The sequence below is a fragment of the Leptopilina boulardi genome, unplaced genomic scaffold (assembly GCF_019393585.1).
Source record: "Leptopilina boulardi isolate dan_hultmark-lab unplaced genomic scaffold, ZJU_Lbou_2.1 LbouV2_285, whole genome shotgun sequence".
NCBI lineage: Eukaryota > Metazoa > Arthropoda > Insecta > Hymenoptera > Figitidae > Leptopilina > Leptopilina boulardi.
In genome coordinates, this window is record NW_026137846.1 from 442314 (window position 1) to 467562 (window position 25249).

At 28.3% G+C, this 25249-nt stretch overlaps 3 protein-coding genes across 8 annotated transcripts in view; 1 reads left to right on the forward strand and 2 right to left on the reverse strand.

Annotated features, from left to right (window-relative positions):
• LOC127282164 (arfGAP with SH3 domain, ANK repeat and PH domain-containing protein) overlaps positions 1-25249 on the forward strand; it is a 527240-nt gene that overhangs the window by 442174 nt on the left and 59817 nt on the right. For 2 of the 5 annotated variants that reach the window (XR_007843154.1, XR_007843155.1), the window contains one exon: positions 2322-2469. The exons of the other annotated variants lie outside the window; for them this stretch is intronic. The gene's annotated coding sequence lies outside the window, so the exon portion shown is untranslated. The remainder of the gene's footprint in view (positions 1-2321; positions 2470-25249) is intronic. 5 annotated transcript variants of the gene reach the window in all.
• LOC127282172 (uncharacterized) lies at positions 10176-14015 on the reverse strand. Its single transcript, XM_051306287.1, has 3 exons — positions 13875-14015; positions 10963-11431; positions 10176-10568 (listed from the first exon to the last, which is right to left on the reverse strand). Exons 2-3 carry the CDS (start codon positions 11343-11345, stop codon positions 10286-10288), a joined length of 666 nt encoding a protein of 221 aa, XP_051162244.1. The 5' UTR covers positions 11346-11431; positions 13875-14015; the 3' UTR covers positions 10176-10285.
• Positions 13906-23316, reverse strand: LOC127282169 (putative nuclease HARBI1). 2 transcript variants are annotated; one of them, XM_051306284.1, is made up of 5 exons: positions 15341-16260; positions 14832-15055; positions 14735-14752; positions 14547-14677; positions 13906-14031 (listed from the first exon to the last, which is right to left on the reverse strand). In XM_051306284.1, exons 1-4 carry the CDS (start codon positions 15732-15734, stop codon positions 14606-14608), a joined length of 708 nt encoding a protein of 235 aa, XP_051162241.1. In that variant the 5' UTR covers positions 15735-16260; the 3' UTR covers positions 13906-14031; positions 14547-14605. The 2 variants fall into 2 exon arrangements, with proteins under 2 accessions (XP_051162241.1, XP_051162242.1); XM_051306285.1 differs by lacking the exon at positions 13906-14031 and adding an exon at positions 19487-23316 and having other exon boundaries at positions 14610-14677; positions 14837-15055; positions 15341-16949.

Below are 25249 nucleotides of genomic sequence, written 5' to 3' on the forward strand. Positions count from 1 at the left end.
TAAATTATTATTTTTCGAAGCTATTCGCTTTAGGAGATGCATAAAACCCTAAAATATCGTGTCCTAAATGTTCAGACATGAAAATGGTGCAAAAGGTTTTTTTTTAAATTCAAGATGGCGTACCAAAAATGGCGTCCAAATTCAAATTTTTTTTACAAAATCATAACCTAGTGGACGAAATTTTAAAAAATGCTCAAATGTGCTTGAAATTTGTTACTCGGGGGGTTTTTGGGGTCGCTGATTACGAATCCGATGTTAGTTATTCAAAATTCAAAATGGCAGATCCAATATAGCGGACGACTTTTTAAAAAATTGATCGAATTTGTCTGAAATTTGTTACTCTGGGGTTTTTGGGGTCGCTGATTACGAATCTGAAGTCCGTTTTTGAAAATACAAAATGGCGGATCCAATATGGCGGACGACTTTTTAAAAAATTGATCCAATTTGCCTGAAATTTGTTACTCGGGGGTTTTTGGGGTCGCTGATTACGAATCTGAAGTCCGTTTTTGAAAATACAAAATGGCGGATCCAATATGGCGGACGACTTTTTAAAAAAGGCTCAAATTTGCTTGAAATTATTTACTCGGGGGTTTTTGGGGTCGCTGATTAGGAATCCGGTGTTAGTTTTCAAAAATTCAAAATGGTGGATCGAATATGGCGTACGAATTTTTAAAAATCGTTTTGATTCGTATGAAATTTTTTACTCTGGGTTTTTTGGGGTCGCTGATTACGAATCCGGTGTTAGTTTTCAAAAATTCAAAATGGTGGATTCAATATGGAGGACGACGTTCTGAAAATCTAATGCAATTCGCTTGAAACTTGTTACTCCGGGGTTTTTTGGGGTCGCTGATTACGAATCTGAAGGCAGATTTTAAAAATTTTCTTAATTCAATATGGCGGATAAAATTTAAAAAATTGACCCAATTCATTTCAAACTCGGTTGTCGAGGGTTTTTGGGGTGATTAATTACAAATCTGAAGTCAGATTTTTAAAATTTCTAAAAATTCAAAGATGAATCCAATATGGTGGACAAATTTTTTAAAATCGTTCTGATACGTCTGAAATTTGTTAGTCTTCCATACCACCACCACTACCATAAATTATTCATCAAAAAGTTAATAATAATAATAAATCACAACTATCTTTTCAAGCGAAAATTAATGGTTTTTAAAAAAACTTATCCGCCTTGTTGGATACGCCATTTTGAATTTATGAATGATAACATCGGATACGTAATCAGCGACCCCAAAAAACCCAGAGTAAAAGATTTCATACGAATCAAAACGATTTTTAAAAATTCGTACGCCATATTCGATCCACCATTTTGAATTTTTGAAAACTAACACCGGATTCCTAATCAGCGACCCCAAAAACCCCCGAGTAAATAATTTCAAGCAAATTTGAGCCTTTTTTAAAAAGTCGTCCGCCATATTGGATCCGCCATTTTGTATTTTCAAAAACGGACTTCAGATTCGTAATCAGCGACCCCAAAAACCCCCGAGTAACAAATTTCAGGCAAATTGGATCAATTTTTTAAAAAGTCGTCCGCCATATTGGATCCGCCATTTTGTATTTTCAAAAACGGACTTCAGATTCGTAATCAGCGATCCCAAAAACCTCAGAGTAACAAATTTCAGGCAAATTGGATCAATTTTTTAAAAAGTCGTCCGCTATATTGGATCTGCCATTTTGAATTTTGAATAACTAACATCGGATTCGTAATCAGCGATCCCAAAAACCTCCCGAGTAACAAATTTCAAGCACATTTGAGCATTTTTTAAAATTTCGTCCACTAGGTTATGATTTTGTAAAAAATTTTGAATTTGGACGCCATTTTTGGTACGCCATCTTGAATTAAAAAAAAAACCTTTTGCACCATTTTCATGTCTGAACATTTAGGACACGATATTTTAGGGTTTTATGCATCTCCTAAAGCGAATAGCTTCGAAAAATAATAATTTACAATAAAAATTTTTCAAAAAACCGTGTTTTTTTCAAAAACATGGCCGGAACTTTTTGAATTTTGATTTTTTTTAAATTTTGAATATGGATTCTGAGAGAGCGATATCGAATACATAAGACACACTTCCTCTCAAATTTTTAAAACTCTTAGTAGCAGAGAAATATGTCATTGAAAATTGCTCTAAAAAAGTGTCCTTTCCGCCCTTAAAGGCTTAAAGGGTTAACTGATTTTTGCGAAAAATTAAAAGCGAACAAGACAGTAAAACAATGTACATTTAAGGGAGAAGGTAAAGAATTGATTCTTTCACTCCACTTCGACTGCTTAACTTTTATATATATATATTTTTTTTAATCCGCAGTAATCCGCACTTTCAATTCCAATATAATTGATTTGGGTTTGTGAAAAGTTAAACCATCTCTTATGCCGGCTCAGCCGAGACTGCGACGCTCACCACAAGGCCACGCTGGCTAGTTGCCGTCAATCTGTTAATACCAGTGATGTTTATGGTGCGTCTTTATGCTATATTCAAAATGTTTTTATCCTTAAATTTCTCATATATTTTTAATATAATTAATAATTATATTAATTTATATATTGCTGGTAATTTAAATATATGTATTCTTTGCATTATTATAGATATTTACAAATTTTTTTTATAAATGTAACAAAAAAAATTTGTAACGAATTTATAAACTCTTATCTTTATTAAATTTATAAACTAATAACCTATATATTTATAAATACAATAAAAATATAAAATAAAATCATAATATATTCAACATATTTTTGAAAATATAATTATAGTAAATATTGTTTTTTTACGTTATATTAATGATTTATCATCTCTATAATGTATCAAATAATAATTCTTTAATTATTACAATATTATAGGTATAATTATAATGAATAATATTGTAATAATGATAAGATAATAAATTATTATAATATAATCTAAAAAAACAAAATTTATTAAAAGAAATTATTTTCAAAAATGTATTAAGTATAATATTAAAAAGTTTCAACGCATTAACATAACCTCAAACTAAAAAGTAGTTTTTAACAGATCTAAAAATATATTTAAAATTTATGACACCCAAATTCGACAGATCCAATTGTACAATTTTGGAAAAAAATTATTTTGAGTTAAAATTTGTTGTTAAATAATAATAATCAAACATTTTGTATTTTTTCTTAAGAGTTAGTGAACAATTCTAATTTTTGTCCAATTTTTATAAACAATAGCTCATTTTTCTCTTTGAAAGATTCTTTACAATTCTGATTTTTGTGTTTTTGTTAAATAATGGATTGTTTAAAAATTATAAAAAATAAAAATTTTATTTGTTTAATAACTTTTGAACAAAATATTTTTAATAAAATTCAACAAACATAATTGTAGAAAATCTTTCAAAGAGCAAAGTGAGCTATTGTTTGTAAGAATTGTATAAAAATTACAATTGTTCACTAACTTTTAAGAAAAAATACAAAATGTTTATTAATTATTATTTTACAACTAATTTTAACTCAAAAATTTTTTTTCTAAAATTGTACAATTGGAGGATTTGTCGAATTTGGGTGCAATAAATTTTAAATATATTTTTAGTTCTGTTAAAAACTACTTTTTAGTTTGAAGTTATGTTAATGGGTTGAACCTGCTTAATAATATAATATAAAAATAAATAAATATAATAAGTTGACAAATTCGTGACAAAGTTTTTTCTTCGATTGAAAAAATAAATTTCAAACATCTATAGAAAAACAAAGAATATTTTTATTGAAATTAACAGCAATATATATTAATTTACTTAATATTAATTACGAATTATAAAATATCTTCCATTGTAATTAGTAAAAATTGTAAAAAATATGTTATTTAAAAATATTTGTACACAATTACAAAAGTAATTCACAAAAGTATTTCACGAAAGTATTTCACAAAAGTATTTTACAAAAGTATTTTACAAAAGTATTTTACAAAAGCATTTTACAAAAGCATTTTACAAAAAAAAGAATTTCACAAAAATGCAACAACTATAAAAGTACGCTGACAACCGCAAACGACCATAACCTACACGTTTGTCAAGTAGTGCTGTAAAGTCGCTGGCCTGAGTCTTGAAAAACGGTCTAGATAAGACGAACTCGACTACGTCTATTGAAACACTTCTTAGCGAATAGCAAGCAACTAGTTTAGACGGGCTTGCCTATGACTGGTAAGACTATTTCTATTATTAAATTTCGAAAAAACGGTTTTTTCCCTCTAGCGCACATAATATTCAACCCAAACAGTTCATATTTGGTGTATAAATGTATTTTTGCGTGAAAATTAATTGGAGTTAATGATTAATTTTTATCAAATTTTTAAAGAAAAATTATAATTTTAGGGAAAGAAATGTATTTTTCGCCCAAAAACTAAGAAAATTTTATCTAAAGTAATTCAAATTTATATATTTTTACGTATTTTTACGTGTCGATTACAAAAAAATATAGCGAGGACGATTGGAGTTGATGGTCCTGGTGCTGTCAGGAAAGATCTGATAATAATAGAAAAAATCATTAATTTTCTCCCAAAACCGAAGAAAATTTTATCTAAAGGGCTTAAAATTTATTCTTTTTCACGCATTTTTGTGTGTAGATTAGAGAAATAATTTAATAAATATGATAAGAAGTTGTTTTAATTAAGTTTTTTTCGAAAAAGAAAATTTTTTTGAAAAAAGTGGATACGTATTATTTATATGTATCTCTTCTATGTGAACCTTATTTCGATAAAAAAATAGTAAATTACTAATTTTTAGAGGGGTATGAACAAAAAACATGATTTTTTACTGCTTTTTCATACAATTTTTTAAAATAAAAACCACAATAAAAAAAAGAGATTGTCCTGGATTAAGGTTCAAATAGAGCGAATTTATATAACAAAACTACTTACTAAATTTCAGAATGATTGGTTAAAAACTTTTCAAGATAGTGTGTACACAATTTTAAAAAATGCCGTTTCGAGAAAAACGTGATTGCAAAAAAAAGTTTCAGAAAAGGTGAACCCCCTTTGAATCACGCAATTCGGAAATAATATAAATATTCCAAACAGTTCTGTATACTATGTTTTCGGGGTCACATGATTACGAATCTGAGGTCAGTTTTTATAAATTCAAACTGGCGTATCCAATATGGCGTGTTTTTTGTTTTAGCGCGCTCTGACCATTATTGAGGGCCACTAACTTAAAAGATTATAACTTTTAAAAGGCTCGAAATTTTCGACTGAAATTTTCAGATTATAGTTTTCAATAGTTTTACAACCGATTTATAAAAAAATCGGACAAGTGCGAGTTACACTCGCGGGTTCCGAGGGTTCCGTACCCTTAAACCTAAAATTTAAGGGAGTGAAAGTGTAAAGGCAGGTGGAAAAATTCCAATTTTGCTTAATTTTTCCTGTAATGTGAGCATAAAAACACATAGATAGACACATAGTCACATATAACGAAAATTATCAGTTTTTCCTTGAAACACTATGATTATCAACTCCAATCATGCTCACTATATTTTTCTTGTAATCTACACGTAAAAATACCTAAAAATGTATAAATTTGAAGCTCTTTAGATAAAATTTTCTTCGTTTTTTGAAAAAAATTCATGATTTTTATAGAAAATTATCAGTTTTTCCTTGAAAACTTTATGATAATCAACTCCAATCGTTCTCGCTATATTTTTTTGTAATCTACACGTAAAACTACGTAAAAATGTATAAATTTAAATCCCTTAAGATAAAATTTTCTTTTTTTTTTATTCGAAAAATCCATGATTTTTTCTAAAAATATGAGTTTTCCATAAAAACAATATGATCATCAACTTCAATCGTGCTCGATATATTTTTTCTGTAATCTATACGCAAAAATACGTAATTATACCAAATATTAACTGTCTTGGTTAAATAGTGTGTGCGCTAGGAAGATTAAACGCTTTTTTAAAAATTTTTTGATTTTTCCTTGACAACGCTATGTAAATCGATCCGAATCATGTTCGCTATATTTTTCCTGTAATCTACACGTCAAAATACATATGTGTACCAAATTTCAGCCCTCTAGATAAATTCGTGTGGCCGCTAGGGGGGGGGGGTACATGCCTTGCTTCACTAGTCTCATTAATAGGGTTCCCCCTTCGGGTACGGAACCCTAAAAAATAGAATTTTTTGAAGCTTTGAATTTTTTTGTCATAAATATGTCTCTGAAATTCTTTGGCATTTAATTATCGCCCCATAAAAACGGCACTGAACGTGAAAATGGTAATCATTGATTTTTAAATACTTTTTTCTCAAAATGCGGACACTTTTTTCAAAATCGAAAAAAATACCAAGGATCCTTATCTTATTATATAAAGTATTATAAAGTCAATAATGACAGCTGCGACATTGTACTCGCTGCATGCTTCTGACACCTAAAGGAAGGTCCACAATAGCCATGGAGCGTGCTGTTAGCGCGCAACATGCGTGCAAATGTCGACGCGTAAATATGACGTCACAACGTTCTTGCCAACTGTCTAAAATTTTTATCTTGTCCCATGTTTCGCGGTTCTGCTCAAGACATGTTCCTCTGTTTCGGTAATTTAGAAAATTCCATATACATATTTATTTTCAGTCAACAAATTCGTATTATTAATAAATAATGTTTACAGTTTGGAAATTTATTTTGTGTTTTTGGATTTCATTTCTTAAACTTGTTTTATTAAAAAAAATATGTAGCGCCAAAAAGCTACAAATTGTGGATTAAAATAAAGTCAAATTGGTCAAAGAAATAGTAGCTGACTATTTTCAATAAAAAAAAACAGAAAGTTCGGCAAATATTGGAATTATTTTTCATATCATTATTATTTATTATTATTGAAAAATCGAATATAATTGTGTTTGCCGTTTTTAGAAATATGATGTGACGCTCGACGAGAATGGACCTTATAACTTAAAATTTTAGTGCAATGTTTTGTTAATAAAAAGTTGCTTTTAAATAATACAAAATCAAAATCAGTTTTTATTGAATTTTTTAAATGTAGTGACGTGTTAAATATGTTTGTAATTAAGAGTTGATTCTTTTTGTGCATTTTCAATTCAAAAACAACAAACATAACCTATAAAAATAATAAAATAGTAAAATATAACATAACCTATAATAATAATATATAAATAAGTGTTAATATAATTTTTTTTTAATTAAAAAAGTGGAAAATATGTTGTTTTACAGAATTTTTTTAGATTATTCAAAAAAAGATAACCGAAATATAAATATTGACTAATTCAATTTATATTCAATTGAAATTTCATTTAGTTAATATTGAATGTTGATCAACAATTAAAATAGAGAAGTTGATTCAATTTGGAATAAATGAATTTTTATAATTAATTTTTTAATTGACGAAAAGTCGAAATAATTAAAATTTTAATTAACTGCGAAATTTGAATATTAGATTTTAATAGCATAAAATAATACATAAAACTTTCACAGTGTATAATGTTATAAGAAAAATAAAAAAAAATTTAATTAACCAAACAATTAAACACAAATTAAAAAAAACAAACGCTATGAAAAAGAATTATTTGTTCAATCTTCGATCTTTCTTGTTCTTTATGAGTTCTTTAATTCTCATAAAGCACGCAATTTGCTTATGATCTGGAATGCGATTCCAACAGTCCCGCATTGCCAAGTAATAATCGTTAGCAACTTGAGTTTCAAATTGTTGTTCTTGAGGGCCCAAATCTGGTTGAGTTGTCACTTGCGGATCCGATATTTCTCCTTCGTCATCACTGCTGAACGTTTCGCTTCTATTGTTTGAAAAGTATTATAATTATAAATAAACAATAATATAAAATTTTAATTTCATATATTTATAATTTTTTTAAAATAAAATTAATCAACCTTCCTCTAAATTAATCACAGGTTGAGTTTCTTTGGCATGCTCGTTAGCCCTGTTCGCAAAATTGATTACAGTTCTGTAAATAAATATTGTTATTTTTATTTTATTAATGAAATATATTAAATGTTCCAAATTTTAACTTTTGAATTTACTTCCGAAATACAGGACAACTTTCCATAAAATTCATCGCCTTATAATATGGCCATTTTGATTCATAATTTTCTGCTTCAGAGCCGGAATACATATACTTTTTCACTTGTTGACGTTCAGTTTCATATTTTGCTACTAACTTTTGCCAAGCATTGTGCATTTCATCTACTGTAAAAAATTAATTACTATGATTGTAAATTATATTTTATTTCTATATTTAATTTTTTATATTATTAAAATATTTATTTATTGATAAATATAATTATTGTATTATAAAAAAATTTTATTTATTTTTTATTTAATGTTTAATTTCAATAATTTAATATTGGAAATATTGGCAATATTGCTGAAATATCAGGTGCTGTAGGGGAAAGAATGAAAAGTTGTTAGTAAATAAAAAAAATACAGTTGAAAATATTTTAAAAAATGACGGATTTTCTACTCCAACAGATTTCAATTACTTTAGCAATCGATTTTTTTTATTTCTAGGAAAACATGATTTACGATTAGACGGATCAATTTTTTCTTACTTATGCAGAACAATTAAAAAAAATAAATTGCAAAAAAAGTCCTGATTATGATAAAAAATTATAATATATTATATAATATATATTAAGTTATAATAATAATAAAACTTTTCAGAATTGGATTTGATAAAAACTTTTCATAGAATTAATAAATAATTACTTACCGCTTGTTGGCATATTAGTGACCATATAAACTTTTGTCGCGATTTCTTAACAATCTTCTTTTCTTTTTGTTGCATTTTTGTAGGCTGGTAGCGATTTGTTGTATAATTTTTGGAAATTTTTCCATTACATTTATTAAAATTTCAATGATGTCGATTTCCGCCATTTTTCACGACTGACGTTTGGAGGAGAAGTGAAAATTAGACAGTCTTTTGTTTTTTCCATCTTCGTCAATAAAGTTATTAAATTTTTCTCCTAGATGTCTATCTTATTTTATCACATTAAATGTCTGATTTAATGTAAATCGTTGTATATTAAATAAAATTTATAATTTTTCAATTCAGAAATTAATTTTTATTTCTTAATATTTATTATTTCTTTAACTATATTTTGTATATCTTATTCGTATAAATCTAAAAAAATTTCATGTATTAAAAAAAATTTGGAATAAACTAATAGAAAATTTTATCAGGGTTTAATTCGATAACTTGAGATTTTAGAAGAAAGAGGTTTATTTTAATTGTATTTGTATTTAGTTTACAAACTTTATTTCGATTCGACTACAAATAAAAAAGAACTGGAACTGAACATAGGAAATTAATTTTTAAAATAAATGTACTTGAACATAAATGATTGGAAAAACATCCAAATAAAGAAAATAATTCAATTCGAGTCATGAAATTCTTCGAAAATTGTCAGAATTTCAGGAAACAACTCGTCCTGCTCCTCTGATGTCAACGTCAAAAACTCTTTTCTAATTAAATTCAAAAATCCTCGTTCAGACTCGATGTGTTGTACCGGCAGTATTGGAGTTGACGATGTTCGACTTTGTAACTTAACTGTTTTTAAGGCAATCAACTCCTTGGCGCTTTTATATACACTTTTGAAGTCTTGTATAGCAGATATAATCTCTTCTTCCACATGTGTTACAGCTTGATTCTTTTTCCTCAATTTGTTTATCGCAAATTGGTCCATTTTCGGAACAATTAATTTTCTACTATTTGTTTGTTGTTGAATCTTATCCCTGCATTTCTTTTGACTTAATTTTCCAAATTGAGATCCTTTTTTGTTCTTTGGTGTTCTATCACTTGTGCCTAATTCAAATGGATCATTTACATTTTGCGCATGTTGAGAAAAAGCATTGAAATTACTGTCACTTCTTGCACAAAGAATACTCGAACTCTGTTGAGGTTGTTGGACGCTTTGCATATTTCCATCCTCAATAACAATTTGCTCATTTACTCTTTTTTCAATTTCAACAGTTTTCTTCCGTGATATTTTGTTGCCACAAGGATTGATTTCAGAAGAAGTTTCCCGGACTTGCGGTCCAAAGTCTTCGTTGATGCACTGATCCACAAGTTTTTCAATTAAGTTCTGGTTCGATGAACTAGTAAAATAACAATGGTCCTCGGATGCTCCAACTATGAAATTTTCGACGTCTTCAAAATCATGACCTTCGTTCATTGATGTCTCATTGGTAGAAATTTCCTGTTTAAAATTATCAACAATCGAAATATCATTAGTACAATCTGATGATGAGTATAAGTCATTAACAGCTGCAGTATAAGTTCGGGTCAATTCTTTGCCAGATTTAGAGAAGGACCTTGTGCTTCTTTTCGGAAGACACCCGCAGAACAAGAGGCAACAGTTGATAAATCAACATCGACAGTTGGAGTATCAGTTTGCAACAAATGTCTGTCAGATGTCGGGAAAAAATGTGACTATCCAAATCCATGCGACTATCAAACGATCCTCGTCTTTGTCCTTCTTGTCCTTGTCCTTGATCTTCTCCTCGTCTTTGTCCCTGCCTTTGTCCTTGACCTTCTCCTTGTCCTTGTTCTCTAACAGTGGCATTTGCATGTACTCCAGGATTTCTGTAAATTAAACTGTACATTAATATAAAAATATTTCAAATTATTGCAATTAAATAGAATAAAGTTTAAAAAATATTTTAAAAACTTCAAATTTTTATTTTTTTGTCAACTTTTTATATTATGTACATAAAAAGTAGTGAAAAATATAATTTATTGTATTCCTTATTATTTATTTTATAGTTAAATTTTATATGCTTTTAAAAATCTAGAAATTAAGCAAAATAGACCGAAAGTAAATGCCGCAGTTATTACATTATTCTAGTTAATTGTTGTTTTAAAATTCAAGTATAATTCAAGGTTTGTTTCCTTGCGATTTTTGTAAAATTAATTTTAATTAACAAAATTAGGTTGTGACAACACTAATTAATTTTATAAAAATTAGTGATGAAATTACCTTTCATAATTCTGAATATCGGGTCTCGGAAACTGTGGAAGTTGGCCAATGATTCCATTGTCGAAATGATTGATTAAATTTCCTTGTGGTTTTTGTCTCATGAAATTAGCAGGTTCATCACCAGGTCTTACAAGCTCTCGAGGTTGTTGAATGATACCGATGCCTTGAAAATTACCAACGTTTCCCTGTACTACGTTTCTGTTGTCCAAATGATTGATAAAATTTCCTTGTGGTCTTTGTCTCATGAAATTAACAGGTTCATCCCTAGGTCTTACAAGCTCTCGAGGTTGTTGAATGATACCGATGCCTTGAAGATTACCTACGTTTCCCTGCACTGCATTTCTAGGCGCTCTATGTCTAATGAAATTTTCCAAGAACGACATGTGTCCATAGTAAACCCAGTTAGGGTTTTCAGTTTTATTGAGCCTCGTGAATTTTGTCCTCAACTTTCTCCATCGCTCAATCGGATCTATAAATCAGATCATAGTTGATACGTATTGAACGTTAAATTGTTACGAAAATTATTTTTGTCATGAATTCATTGCACGACACTTTTAAAAATTTTAAACTATTTATAAATAAATTTATATTTTCTTATTAAAATATGTTATAGTAAATTCAGTGATTTTTTTAAAATATTTTAATTAAAAATGTACTTTACAATATTTATATGTATCATTTTAATTCAAAGTAACCACTCTAGTGAACAATTGACAATGGAAGACAATTTGTTAACAGGGATTGCCACATGTCAGGGAAATAAGTGAATTGTCAAAGAAAATATTTTTAATCGGGGAAATGCCAAGAAAAATAATTTTTTATCACGGAGATTTTTGAAACTTAGTGAAGTCAAAAATAAACAGATAATTTAAATTTTAAAAAACAGTAGAATTTTATACAGAAGAATATCAATAGAATGAATTTGGAAATGATTTTTAAAATTTATGACTTTTATTTTTTGTTATAATTCCTTATCTGTAATAAAAATTGTCTGTCAGGGAAAACTTTTGTAATACCAGGGAAATGTCTGGAAAATTGGAAAATAAATTCTCGTGCCAACTGTCATAAATAAATATTTATTCCGTTTGATAAAGTCAAATTACTTCTATTATGAGCAGTTTAAAAAAAATTGTGTTAAGATTCATGATGGTAAAAATTTTTTAAAAATAATTGTTTACTTGCTTATGTTTAAAAAAGTTATTTTGGAAATTCAATTTCTGAAAATGTATCTCAATAAAATACCTACTTTAAAGAAGCAAGATTGCCACGAAAATGTAATTTTCTTTCCTTCTGATATTTTCCTGATTTCCAGAAAGAAAATTTTTATTTTTTTCTGATCCTAATGTTCAAAACACTGATTTTTCGTACCTTTTCTAGAAATTTGACACTTTTCAAGCAGCGTTAAGAAAAATTTGTGACGTCTTTTATTTACTTAAAAAAAAGTTATGTGCTGATTCTTTTTATATAAAAAATTATAAAACATGAAAATCTTTAAAAACAACTGCACCGACACGAGTAAAATTGTAAATTCATGCATTTCTTAACCTTAAAAATTCCTGAAATATTTAATTAATGTTTTTTAATTTCCAGATTATACTTTTTATTTAAAAATTCTATTATAAAATTGCTCATAATGAAAGTAATTTAATTTAATTGAATAAAATAATTATATTTATTTGAAAATGGTCTTACAGTATCAACTGCTTGCAAGAAGAAACGTTTTAAAAGAGAGGTCTGATATACATATTACAATTTGAATTATTACTTGCAACCTCAATTACAGAAAAATTAAAAAATATGGTACTCTAATGTGGTGTTGTACTTATTTCTCTAAAAAAAATCTGATGCAAACATCAGAATAAAAAACAGATAAAAATGCATGTCGAGGTCACTGACCTATTATCTGGAATCCTCTAGGATTGAAATATTCGCTAATCGTCCGCCACGCATTTTCCTTTCTTTGCTGAAGAAGTAATCCACCGTTGTCCGATGGGTCGTATAAGCATGGAAACGCCCTAACCGCATTAATTACTTCCAGATCAGGATCAAATATTCCAGCCATATTTTTGACAATTTCGAATAACTTAAAATGGCGATAGACTCGTTTTCAAAACAAATGAATGAATGGGAATCATGATCTAAGGTGAAGACACTTTAAGAGTGAACTTCAGTGAAGGCAGTGAAGAACTAAGAGAATTATTGACTGAATATTTCAATTCAGCATAATATCTAATTGCAAAAATGTACCGTAATACGAAAATTAAATTTAGTCCTTTTGTTAAAAAATTGTATAAAGAAAAGAGAAGGTATAGCTTTTATCTCAAAAATGTTCAATTGAAAAAACAATTTAAATTATTTTCAATCACGATCGCTATAATTTTATCATAAATAACTTGCAATCATAAAGTACAATGTTAAATTTTATTTCTTTTGGTAAAGAATTATAATTTTTGTAAACGAGGACACCATTTTTTTCTGTAAATTTTCACTTTAAAAAATTGTTTAAATTAATTATTTACTTTTAAAAAAGGTTCGCTGTAATTTTTGCGAAAAATGCACTATCAGAAGCAAGTTTTAGAGATGTTCGCAAAAAAGTTAGAATTTGGAGAAATAAAAATTTTTATATTTTCATTGAAATCTTTTTGATAATAATTATTATCAATCTTGAGGCAGTCGGTTGAACAGTTTTGTCTATATAACAAGATGAAAATGGACGAACGGAAAAAGCAGTAATAGTTTCAGTAATTTTTTTCTCTATTGTTTATAGTTTTTAAGTTTATAATAATTATTTTTTAAAATGTATATCTCTTTAACGCACCACTATGAAGTACCATATTTTAATTATTTTTTGTCGGTATTAATTTATTAAATCATTACTCTTAACAAGTAAAATAATTTATCCGAATATTTACCTAGAAACTTGAGTTAAAAGAGGAGGAGTAGCAGGATTGTTCTATTCAAAGAAAATTGCACCAGCATCCGAGTAGAAGTAGTTTGTTAAAAATTCCCGACACTGGAAACGATTGTTCGGGATCAAGTCTTCCTCGTTATGAGGGTTTTGTGCAGGAACTGAAAAATATTGTAAATATAGCATATAACAAGTAAAACTTGGGATAAGACTATGTCAGGAATATTGTTGAATTTGAATTTGAGTGTCGTTGATTGCAATTATTGATTTTTATATATTTTTTTTCACCATACTCAAAAAACAGTTTTTTCTATATATCACACATGCAATTTAGTAATTATAAATTTCATAAACAGACGATTTTAAGTTAGGTTTTCTCCTAGCAAAAAAACGTTACCATACTTGAATTGGTTAAACTGTTTTTGCATAATACGCGATCAAATACTGCATAAAAACATATTGTATGCAGTACTACATACAAAATGTATAGATAGATAATTTTTTTCATTTTTTTTTATTCTGATGTCTCAAAACGGAAAGGAACACAGAGAAATGGATGGTTAAAAGTAGATGTTACCCAGTACCATCTTCTTCTCTCAGTGAATATGAAAATTTCCAACTTTAGAGCGATGTATAGACAAAAGTTTGAATTTATTCATACATATTAAAAGCTCACCGTTTCGTCTAATGGCACTTCGAAAATCGTCTAAAGTTTCTCCCCTCTCCAATTTTCTGTTAATGACGAAATTGTGTAGACATACGATGGCTTGAACGACTGCGATTGACGTTTCCAATTTGAACGCTAACTTGCAATGCAAGATTTGCCATACTGAGCAAAGAATACCAAATCCGTCCTCGAAGCAGTTGCGGGCCCTTGACAATCTGCAAACAAGTATGAAAAAAAGTCATATTGACAAATGTCAAAATTTATTCAGAATCAAAAATACAAATGAGAATATACTTGACTGTAATTGAAATGAGTTTGTCTTTCGGTAAGACCTCGACGTCTCGCAAACGGAACCATCATATAAGTCTGTTGAGAGAATATCTCATCCTCGATTAAATAATGGGGTAATACGAAATTTGAACGAGGGAGACGACCTCTTGCTGGAAAATCTGCCTCATCTCGTTCTAGAGCTTCGTAAAGACGTGTTCTCTTAAATGCTGCTGCATCACTGACAGAACCTGCCGACAATAAATAAATTGATCAGAAAGATGTTTTTATACCTCAGGCACGAAAAAAACGCTTTTAGAACCTATGGACATGGCGTAAAGCCACTCATTAAAAAACAGATCGATAATGAAATCTCATTACTGCCCTAGGGCAAAAAGCGAACCATTATTGACTCTCATTATTGCCCTAAACGAGTGATGCAAAAATCGAGTTTCAGTAATGGCTGCCTTTGGCCCCCGTTGCTTAACGTACTAAATGAACATTCATTACAATCACTGTTTCTTTTCACAACTTACCATAATTTCCAATGTCGACCCATATGAATCTATAATAGGCGTCACATGCAGCAAGCAGTTTGATGCTAAAAAATTTTTTATAATTAAAATAGTAACTGCCTGAGTGCGGTGGTGCTTTAATGTTTATTTCTTTTCCATCCACTACTCCAACGCAGTTCGGAAAGTCCCATTTGGCCCTAAAACCACCAGCGATGACTCTCAATTCCCGTTGTGTTTTTCTCTTTAACACAAGAGGTTGTAGTACCGTCCAAATAAGGGGACATACCTCCGCAATTATTGCGTATGTCGTCGATCTCCCAATTCGAAAGAATTGTTTTGTTGTTGATACGCTGTCACCATGAGCGAGGAAACTATATAATAAAGTAGCAATGAACAATAATAAGTAAACTGTCATAATATCGTAAATTAATTCTCAATGACAAAAAAAAGTTTGCAAAACTTAATTCAAAAATTTAATGCATTACAAAAAGTTCATCGATTTATGCTGTTTCCACCCTGTTTAGAATATACGATATAAATTAGATAATATTTAAAAAAAATTATAGATTTGAACAAATTATAGTTTATTGAGTTCACAATGAATACTCTAGAAATAGTTAAATTGATATCTAGAAACGTCTAAAAAAATATTACAAACATAGTTTGCTTAAACAATGCGCCATTATATTTCGTTTCAAGAATTAACACGCAGTTGAGCAACGAAGAGAATATATTGGAAGAAAGATGCCAAGAATTTTCTTCTATTTAACTTTTCAGCAGCTAGCCTGTAAATACTACACCGTAAATTCCTATACAATATGATTCGAACCAAAAAAATTTTATAATTTTGTTTTTATTAAGCTAAAAGTGTTTTTTTGTCGTACGATTACAGGAGTTATTTCTCTTGTTCATAAAAATAAGTTTTACGCATCTACAAATTATTTTTTCTCTGTTCTTAGATATTTATTTACTTGTATATTGACAGAAAAAAGTTATAGAGTAATTTCATTAAATTTCGACGAAAGTCGTTGCTCATTAATTTTAAAAAATTGATGCTTTCAGAAATGATTCTGTATAACACTTGGGAAAGAAAATTAAAAGAATTATCTACAAAAATTTTATGTTATTCAGTATTCAAAGGTATGTGAAAAACCTCCAAAGATAATGTAAAAATTTTCAAGTTATAAAATGGTAAAACGTATTTTCAAAAAATTCGAGATAGCGGCTCAAAAATGGCAACCAAATTCAATTTTTTTCACAAAATCTTAACATAGCACAATGCTAAACGTAGTTTGGATGGCAGTGGCCTTCTTAAACTAAACTTTTGAAGGTGAGGTCCAATAAGATTATGCAGACCCTCAAAATCATATGGTAACATCCTTGTCATCCTATAAAACTCTTCATGATCATATTCTGCATAATAGCGAAAAAGTGCTTGATATGCACCGAAAATGTCACGCATAGCTTCCCTTATATGGGGTTTAACCCACCATCGCCGAACAGGAAATTGAATAATAAACGTTATTTTTATAAACGTTATTAATAATAATAAACGTTGATACTGTTGAACAATATTAAAAAATTGAAGGCATAACAGTGTCAGGGTGAGAAGCAATTCCATATTGTGACTCTATAATTAAAAAATTAAATTAAGCAAATAATTTTATTTAAATTATTACATAAATTAAATTGTTATTTATACTACCCTACCGAAAGAGTGGTACTGGAATGGTACTGAATTGGACTTGGCTTGAGTTCCACTTCAGTACCACTACCTGATAACCCATAAGAAGACATTTTTAAAGTACTTTAACAATAGTTTTAAAGGTATGTTAGAACAGCAAAACGTCTCTCACGATATCCGTGTAAAACAGCAAAAAAAACATAATAGTTTGTAGAAAATTTCAGTTAAGTTTGGAAATTATATTGCAATCCCTCCTTGAACAATAGACTCCCAGGTCCTTTGTTGAAGGATTACAATTTTAACCCGAGTTTTATTGCTTAAAAAATTTGTAATTTTAACAACTCAACTTTAAAAAATATATATGTGACAGTCCCCGAGAGAAGGGACCTTAGCTCACCAGAGGTCAATATTGAGTTTTATATGGTAAATGATAGATTTTGAATTGCTTTTTCACATGCAAAAGTCAAAAACTGATTAGGATAATTGCTTTTGACACAATAACATTTTGAAGATGGGTATGTCAAGCGCATTTCGAGGCGGATTGTGGCACTCAAGAAATCAGCCCCACTACTTTACTTACACAACTATACTCTAGCGTACGTGAGCTTCGCGTACGTGAGACCCGAAGATACACGAAGTAGACGAAGCTCACGTATACAGAAACACAACGTTGTGTTAGTGTGGTGGGGGGACTTTTCAGAAGTTCCGCCCCACTCTTCGAGTTCCGCGTTTCTGCTTCTTCTTCAAACGCTTGCCCTGTGAAATTCGTTTTGGTGAGCTAAGGTCCCTTCTCTCGGGGACTGTCACATATATTGAGATTCGTTAATATTTCTAGATTATGAATATCTAAAATTTACCATAAAATAATTACATTTAAAAAAGTTATAATTTATCTCGTATACCTTAAGTTTGATAAAAAAATGGACATCATTTTTGAATTTAGCTGACAAAGGAAATATCATATGCATAATAATGTATGAAAATAATATAAATCCATGAAAAACAAATATAATATTGAAATAAATATAAAGTTTTTGTTTAAACATATTGAAAAAGCTAGTCGCTTTTCACTTTTATGAGGGTATTAACGGTAACTCGACCCTTTTCGCAGGTAAATTTCCCAGTTCCATTTCAGTACCAAAATGCACCAAATTAGTACTGAGTTGGTACTGAGATCTCAGTTCCAATTTCCCAGTACCAATCCAGTACCACCCTTCCGGTAGGGTACTTATTTATTTCAATCGATTCAACCTCATGACATAACCAGAACTGAAACCATGCTTTTTTAATAAAATATTGGGTTGTTTCACATATAATATCGGGTATTCAGTTTTTACTATTACTAAAAAATTATAAAAATTTTGAATTTTTGAAAAATGAAGTTTCGTCGTTCCTTTTGTAATATACCGTAAAATGAGGTAAAGTCGGCGTTTGAGGGTAAAGTCGGCCGGCGCTTTAAATCATTTTAAAGTTTAACTATTACTTTTTTCCAGAAGAAATCCGAGTTTTATTAAAAATGTAGTTAGAATTAATGTAAAATAATAAATGAAATACAATATTTAAGTGTTTAAAGCGCCGGCCGACTTTACCCGCAAACGCCGACTTTACCTCATTTTACGGTAATACTTATATTTATAAAAAAGATATATAAAAATCACTATAAATGTTTAAATCACGAACAACTGTTTTCACAAGCTATAAACAATACTTTAATCTTTAATTGACTAATTTTACGTTTTTCGGAATTTTTATATGAAACAATTTTTAAAAAAAAATAATTAATAATGTAATTTAACTAAATTTCGAAATTTATAGTTGTATAATTAAGAAAATTATTTTGAGTCAAAAGTTGTTGCTTATTAAATAGTCAAAACTTGATCAAGTTTTAAGCCATGGGATGTAAATAAAACTTATTCTCTTGTTTTTATTATTGGATTATTCATTTTGATATTTCGATAGTAAAAAAACCATGAAATTTATTTGAGTTCGTAGAATAATTTTAATAATTTTTATCCAATTTTCATATATAGATAGAAAACAGCTGATTTTCCTTCTTCTCTACAATTTCATTTGTGTCAGTTTTTGTTAAATCTTATTTTGTTTTAGAAATATTGAAAAAATAAAATTTTGTTTGTTTACTAACTTTCAAACAAAAACTTTTAATAATATTTAAGAAAAAAATTATATAGAATTTTTCAAAGATCAAAGTAAGTTATATCATTTAAGTAAAAACTGTTTTTGTTTACAGAGTTTAAAAAACACCACGAAAAAGTAAATAAATATGATTTAAGAATTTTTGGCTTCAAATGAGTAGTTCTGAAAATTGCACAATGATTCTTTCAAAATTCAATAAAATGATCAATTGCAAACATTTTAGTTTGAGGTTATGTCAAACGATTAAATGAATATATTGATACTTACTACGATTAAATATATTATATTACTACACTGACTAAATTAATTTTATTTAAACTTTACCTTACCTTTCAATTAGCAGCACTTATTTCCGAATAAAATTCACAAAATTAATATTATTCTCGCCGCATGGAGAACATGTGATCTGATCAACATTTAGTTCGACACAACACTTAGTTTACCGAAACAGCGGAACCGCAGAACATGGGATGAGATAAAAATTTTAGACAGTTGGCAACAACGTTGTGACGTCATATTTACGCGTCGACATTTGCACGCATGTTGCGCGCTAACAGCACGCTCCATGGCTATTGTGGACCTTCTTTAACGGCTGCAGGACGTAATAAACCTAAAATTATATTACTTTTGTACTTTTTATTTTACGATCGCATTTTTGTATAGATTTGCATAATCTTAATCTTTCGGATTTAAGAAATTTATAAGATAAGGATCCTTGGTATTTTTTCCGATTTTGAAAAAAGTGTCTACGTTTTAAGAAAAAAGTATTTTAAAATCAATGTTTATCTTTTTCACGTTCAGTGCCGTTTTTTGGAGCGATTATTAAATGCCAAAGAATTTCAGAGACCGTTCGACACTCTTAAGAAACCTTTATGAGTAATTCAAAGTTTCCCTGAATTATACACAAAAATTTCCACCCAAGTAGCATGTAATATTCCAGTAACATTACAGTAATATTACTTTAAACTTACAGCCATATTACTGATATATTACACGTTTATTTGAAATACATAAAAATTTTAAAGTTTTTTAAGATAAAACACAAAATAATAAAAATTAATCACTCAAATATTTTTTTAGTGTTTTTTAAAATTTTGATATTTTTACTGTAATATTACAGTAATATTACGTGCTACTTGGGCATCTTTAAATTGACTTCGGTTTTAGTCGTTTTACTAATAAATACTTTCAGATTGGGAGCACATTATTTTTGTATGTAGTATTTGTTCATTAGTTCTTTTGACTTGGATAACATCTTAAAACAATTATCTATTGCACCGATCGAACTGAAATTTTTATATCTCATTATACATATATACCGCTATTGTCCGAATTAAGATAATGATTTTTTAATATTATTTAATTAATTTTTAAACAATGTAAATTAAAAAACAAGATCCTCCATTTTGTTTTTATTAACGAAAATATTTTATCGTATTTCGGACAATAGCGACAAGCTTACTTTTCAACAATCTGGTCGTGTTTTATTTTTTCGATGCCCTGAATTTGATATATCGTGTCAGCCATGACAGCAAGATAATTAATAATATATAAGGAATAAAATTTTTTATTTAATAGTTTATAACTCCTTCTTTTATGTATAACAAGTTTGAAGTAAATAAAATAAATTGTCTAATTAAAAATCTATCTAAAAAATAATGAAGATGTGGTACTAGCCCCTTAAAATCAGATGAATTAAAACATGTAGAAGCGTTAATCGCGTAATATTCTGAAAGATTTTATTTACCAGGTGAATATTTAACAGCTACAAATGTTATCCAACATAACATCCCTACTAAAGACGACGAACGATTCACGCGACAATATAGATTTCCACCAGTACATAAAGAAGAACTATTAAGACAAACAAGTGAACTTTTAAAAAATAAAATAATCAAACCTTCTCAATCCGTATATAATACACCAGTATGGATTGTGCCGTAAAAGAATGACAGTCACGGAAATAAAAAATGGATAATGGTACTCGACTTTCGTAAACTTAATGAAAAAACTATTACCGACTTTTTTCGGTTGCCTAATATCAATGAAGTGTTAGAGACGCTTGGGAATGCGCAATATTTCTCTGTGTTTGACTTAGCTTCCGGTTTCCATCAAATCAAAATGAGCTCAAAAGATTCTCATAAAACAGCCTTTTCAACGCCATATGGTCTCTATGAATTTGACCGTATGCCTTTCGGTTTAAAGAATTAATGAATTGTTGTCTATCCGGTCTTATTGGTACAGATTTATTTGTATGTCTTGATGATTTGGTAATTATTGCAAATTCTCTTAAAGAACAACAACAAAAATTTGATAATTTTATGTCGCGACTGTGTAACGCGAATTTAAAATTACAACCAGATAAATGCGAATTTCTCAGACCCGAACTAGTTTATCTCGGACACATAATCGATAAAAATGGTGTCCGACCTGATCCAAAACAGATAACTGCTGTTAAATATTTTCCAGTTCCAAAAAACCTTAAATATATAAAACAATATTTAGGACCTGCCGATTATTATCGAAGATTCATTAATAATTTTTCTAAAAAATCTGGACCTTTAACGCAACTTTTAAAAAAGGATATAACATTTCAATGGACAGAAAAACAACAAGTAGCTTTTGAAATTTTAAAAAATGAACTTTGCGAGGAATCATTCTTACAAAGACCAGATTTTGATAAGTAAAATATGACACTTCTAATGAAGAGGCCCTCGCGATTGTATATTGTGTAGGGGAGACCGGGGCTGAAAGGGCCGGGGGTAAGTTGTGCCGATAGGATTATCTCAAAAAAAAAATTTTTTTTTTGAAAAGTGAAAGTGCGAGAAGTATTGTTTTACTTATGCGCATCTTTGGCAACTATTTTGATTTTGTTTGCTTCACGGAATAATTAGCTGATAATAATTTTGTGCTTTGGCGTCACTTACGTGCAAGTTTTCATGTTTACACTTTTTGGTCTATTTTTTACATTTTTAAAGATATTGATACGTATTTTGATGATACGTAAAAATGATCTAAATTTATCAAGGGATTCAATGGTGTATTGATCTTAACATTTAATTTATCTAGTTTTTTAATATTTGATAAAAAGTGAACGTCGACGCAACGACGTTAATTGTGCCTTTCGCTTGGGGGTGTTTGTGCCGCTGTCAATCGCTACATAACGATAATCTACTATTGCCTCGTTTGTTCGAATAGTTATTCCAACCCGAAATCAAGAGGAAAGTTAATTCAATGCATAGTTTGCAAAAACTGGGCACATTTAAAATGTGTGAAGGGTAAAAAAAGGGTCAGTTATATGTGTGTCAATTGTAATTTCAATAAATCGCATTCGGAATAAGTATTCATGTCTTAAAAATTATTTATTAATCAGAAAGTAGAGTTTTTACAATTAATTAACGATAAAAACAATTATTTCAAAAAATATTTTAAAAGACTGACTAATTATGCAATTGTAAAATTTAAGTCAGAAATGTTTATTTATTTACAAAAATCTATAAATGTTATGATTGTTGGAAAAAAATTTTGAATGTTTATAATAAAAATACCTATTACGGAAACTATATTTTAAGTGACTGACTAACTATGCAATTATAGAATATAAGTCAGAAAATGTATATTTGTACTTACTAAAATCTATAAATCTTAAGATTGTTCCTAAAAACTTTAAAAGTTTATAACAAATGATTAATAAATAATAGTAAATCATATATTGGCAATAATTATTTTATTTCTTACGCGTAAAATCATTTGCTTCAACTGAAACAACTAAAAAATCTGAGCGGCACAACTCTCCCCAGCGCGGAGTTCAACGTGCCGTGTTGCCTCGCTGCACAGAATCATTTTACAAAAAAATTGTTCAAAATTATCAAAAAATTATAATGGATTTAAAAACTACATTAAATTTTAAAATAGAATACGATTTTGAGATGTTATACAAGGCAGGAAAAATAAATGTTAATTCTGATGCATCCCTGGCGGATTGTATGATGCGAATGCTCCACAAAATTGGCGAAGCATTCGTGGAGCAGGAGATCGAAATTGAAATTTTTATCTAAAATGTATAAAAATGATGAAATTGATAATATAATTATTAAAATCAATAAGTTTTATGTATTTTAAGATGATTATTGTTGAATAATTATAAAATTTTTATGTTTTTATTAATTTCAATATATTGCAGTTGATTGTCAACATTTGTCGATAAAATCAATAGAGCCGCGCTTTTTAGCAGGTAGGTGGCTGCATTCTTATTTTCTTTTCTTTAAATTTTTTATATATTTTTTTTATCAAAATCAAAATTATATGTTCAACGGAAATATTAGTAAAAAAATGTATTATTTTATTTTAAAAATTAATATTGTAATAAAAAATATGTGGTTATATTGGTAAAAAAAATTAATTTTTTTATCAAAAAAACATTTTAAAAAAATTTAATTTAAACGTAAATAATGGTGAAAAAATGAATTATTTCATCAAAAAAATTGATGAAAATTTATACTTTTTATCTAAAATATTAATCACAAAAATTAATTTTTTTTATGAAAAATATTGTTGAAAAAATGTATCATTTTATCAAAAAAAAATTAATATTTTTGATAGAACAATTTTTTTCAGGAATATTTTCTTTAAAAAATAATGTTTTTTCAAACAAATTTTGGAAAAAATAATTTATTTTTTCCAACAATATTTCTGATAAAAAAATTAATTTCTCAGCAATATGTTTGTTTAAATAATAAATTTTTTTTACCAATTTTTCCGTTTAAAATTGGTATCTTATTTCACCATTTTTTTAAAAATTAATTTCTTTCACCAATATTTTTGATTAAATAATACATTTTTCACCAATAATTCCGTTTAAAATTAATTTTTTTCAATTTTTTTTTTGATAAAAAAAATTAAATTTTTTACCAATATTTTTGATTAAATAATCATTTTTTTATCAATATTTCCTTTAAAAAAGATTTTTTTTCACCAATATTATTATTAAAAAATCGGACAAGTGCGAGTTGCATTCGCATTGAAATCAAGGGTTCCGTACTCGAAGCGAACTTATTTGGTACAAAAACAAATGTTTAAAAAATATGTGTTGTATGTTAAATAATATATATGATACAAAAAGGAACAATTTTTTAAAAAAAATTAAGAAAATTGTTCCTCCTTTGGTATAAAAACAAAAAAAAATTTTACATATATGTTGTATTTCAAATATAATACAGTTGACTCTCGATAATTAAACTCTTGATAATTTGAATTTCTCGTTAAATTGAAGTAACAGTCCAGTCTCTTGAAAAACTCTTGGTAAATTGAAAATAAACAATGGTTTTATGTACTCTCGATAATTAAAAGTATCTTTTGGTCAATTTCTCCATTCACTCTCTATATATTGAATTCAGCCAGACCAAACTCTCAATAATTTGAACTTTTCTTGCGATACAAATTTACATATTTACGTACAAAATATTCTCTTCTTAATAATAGTTATTGTATTGTTTCATTTGTCAATACAATACCTAATTACCTTATTATTAACAATGCTGAGTAATTTCTTAATTCATTTTGCTATCTGCCTCGGTTTATATCGTTTAAAATGTTTCTAAGAACCAATAAAAATTTATCTTTTTCCGAAAGGAAAATAGTTATTGAGGTGGTAGAGAGAGGAGCAACAAAAAAAGATGTCACATTGAAAGAGGCGAGATCATCTTTGAATGCTTTGCACTCATATGCACTTCGCGTGGAAGTCGGAGAAGTTTTTACAGATCTAATGACAATTGAAAAAAATATATAGATATTGCACGTTTGAGTACATTAAAACAAAAAAGATTACATAGACTATATCCAACTGTAAAGAATGTCTTTTTAAAATACGTAAAAATTAAATTTTCAATACTCTTGTTATTTTGAATTTCCCCAAATTTCCCCTCGATAATTAAAACATGCGATAAATAAAACTCTCGGTAATTTGAACTGTTTTTACGGTCCCTTGAAGTTCAATTTATCGAGAGGCGACTGTATAAGTGATACGAAGAGGAACAATTATCTTTAATTTTACAAAATTGTTCCTTTTTGTATCACATATATTATTTAACATA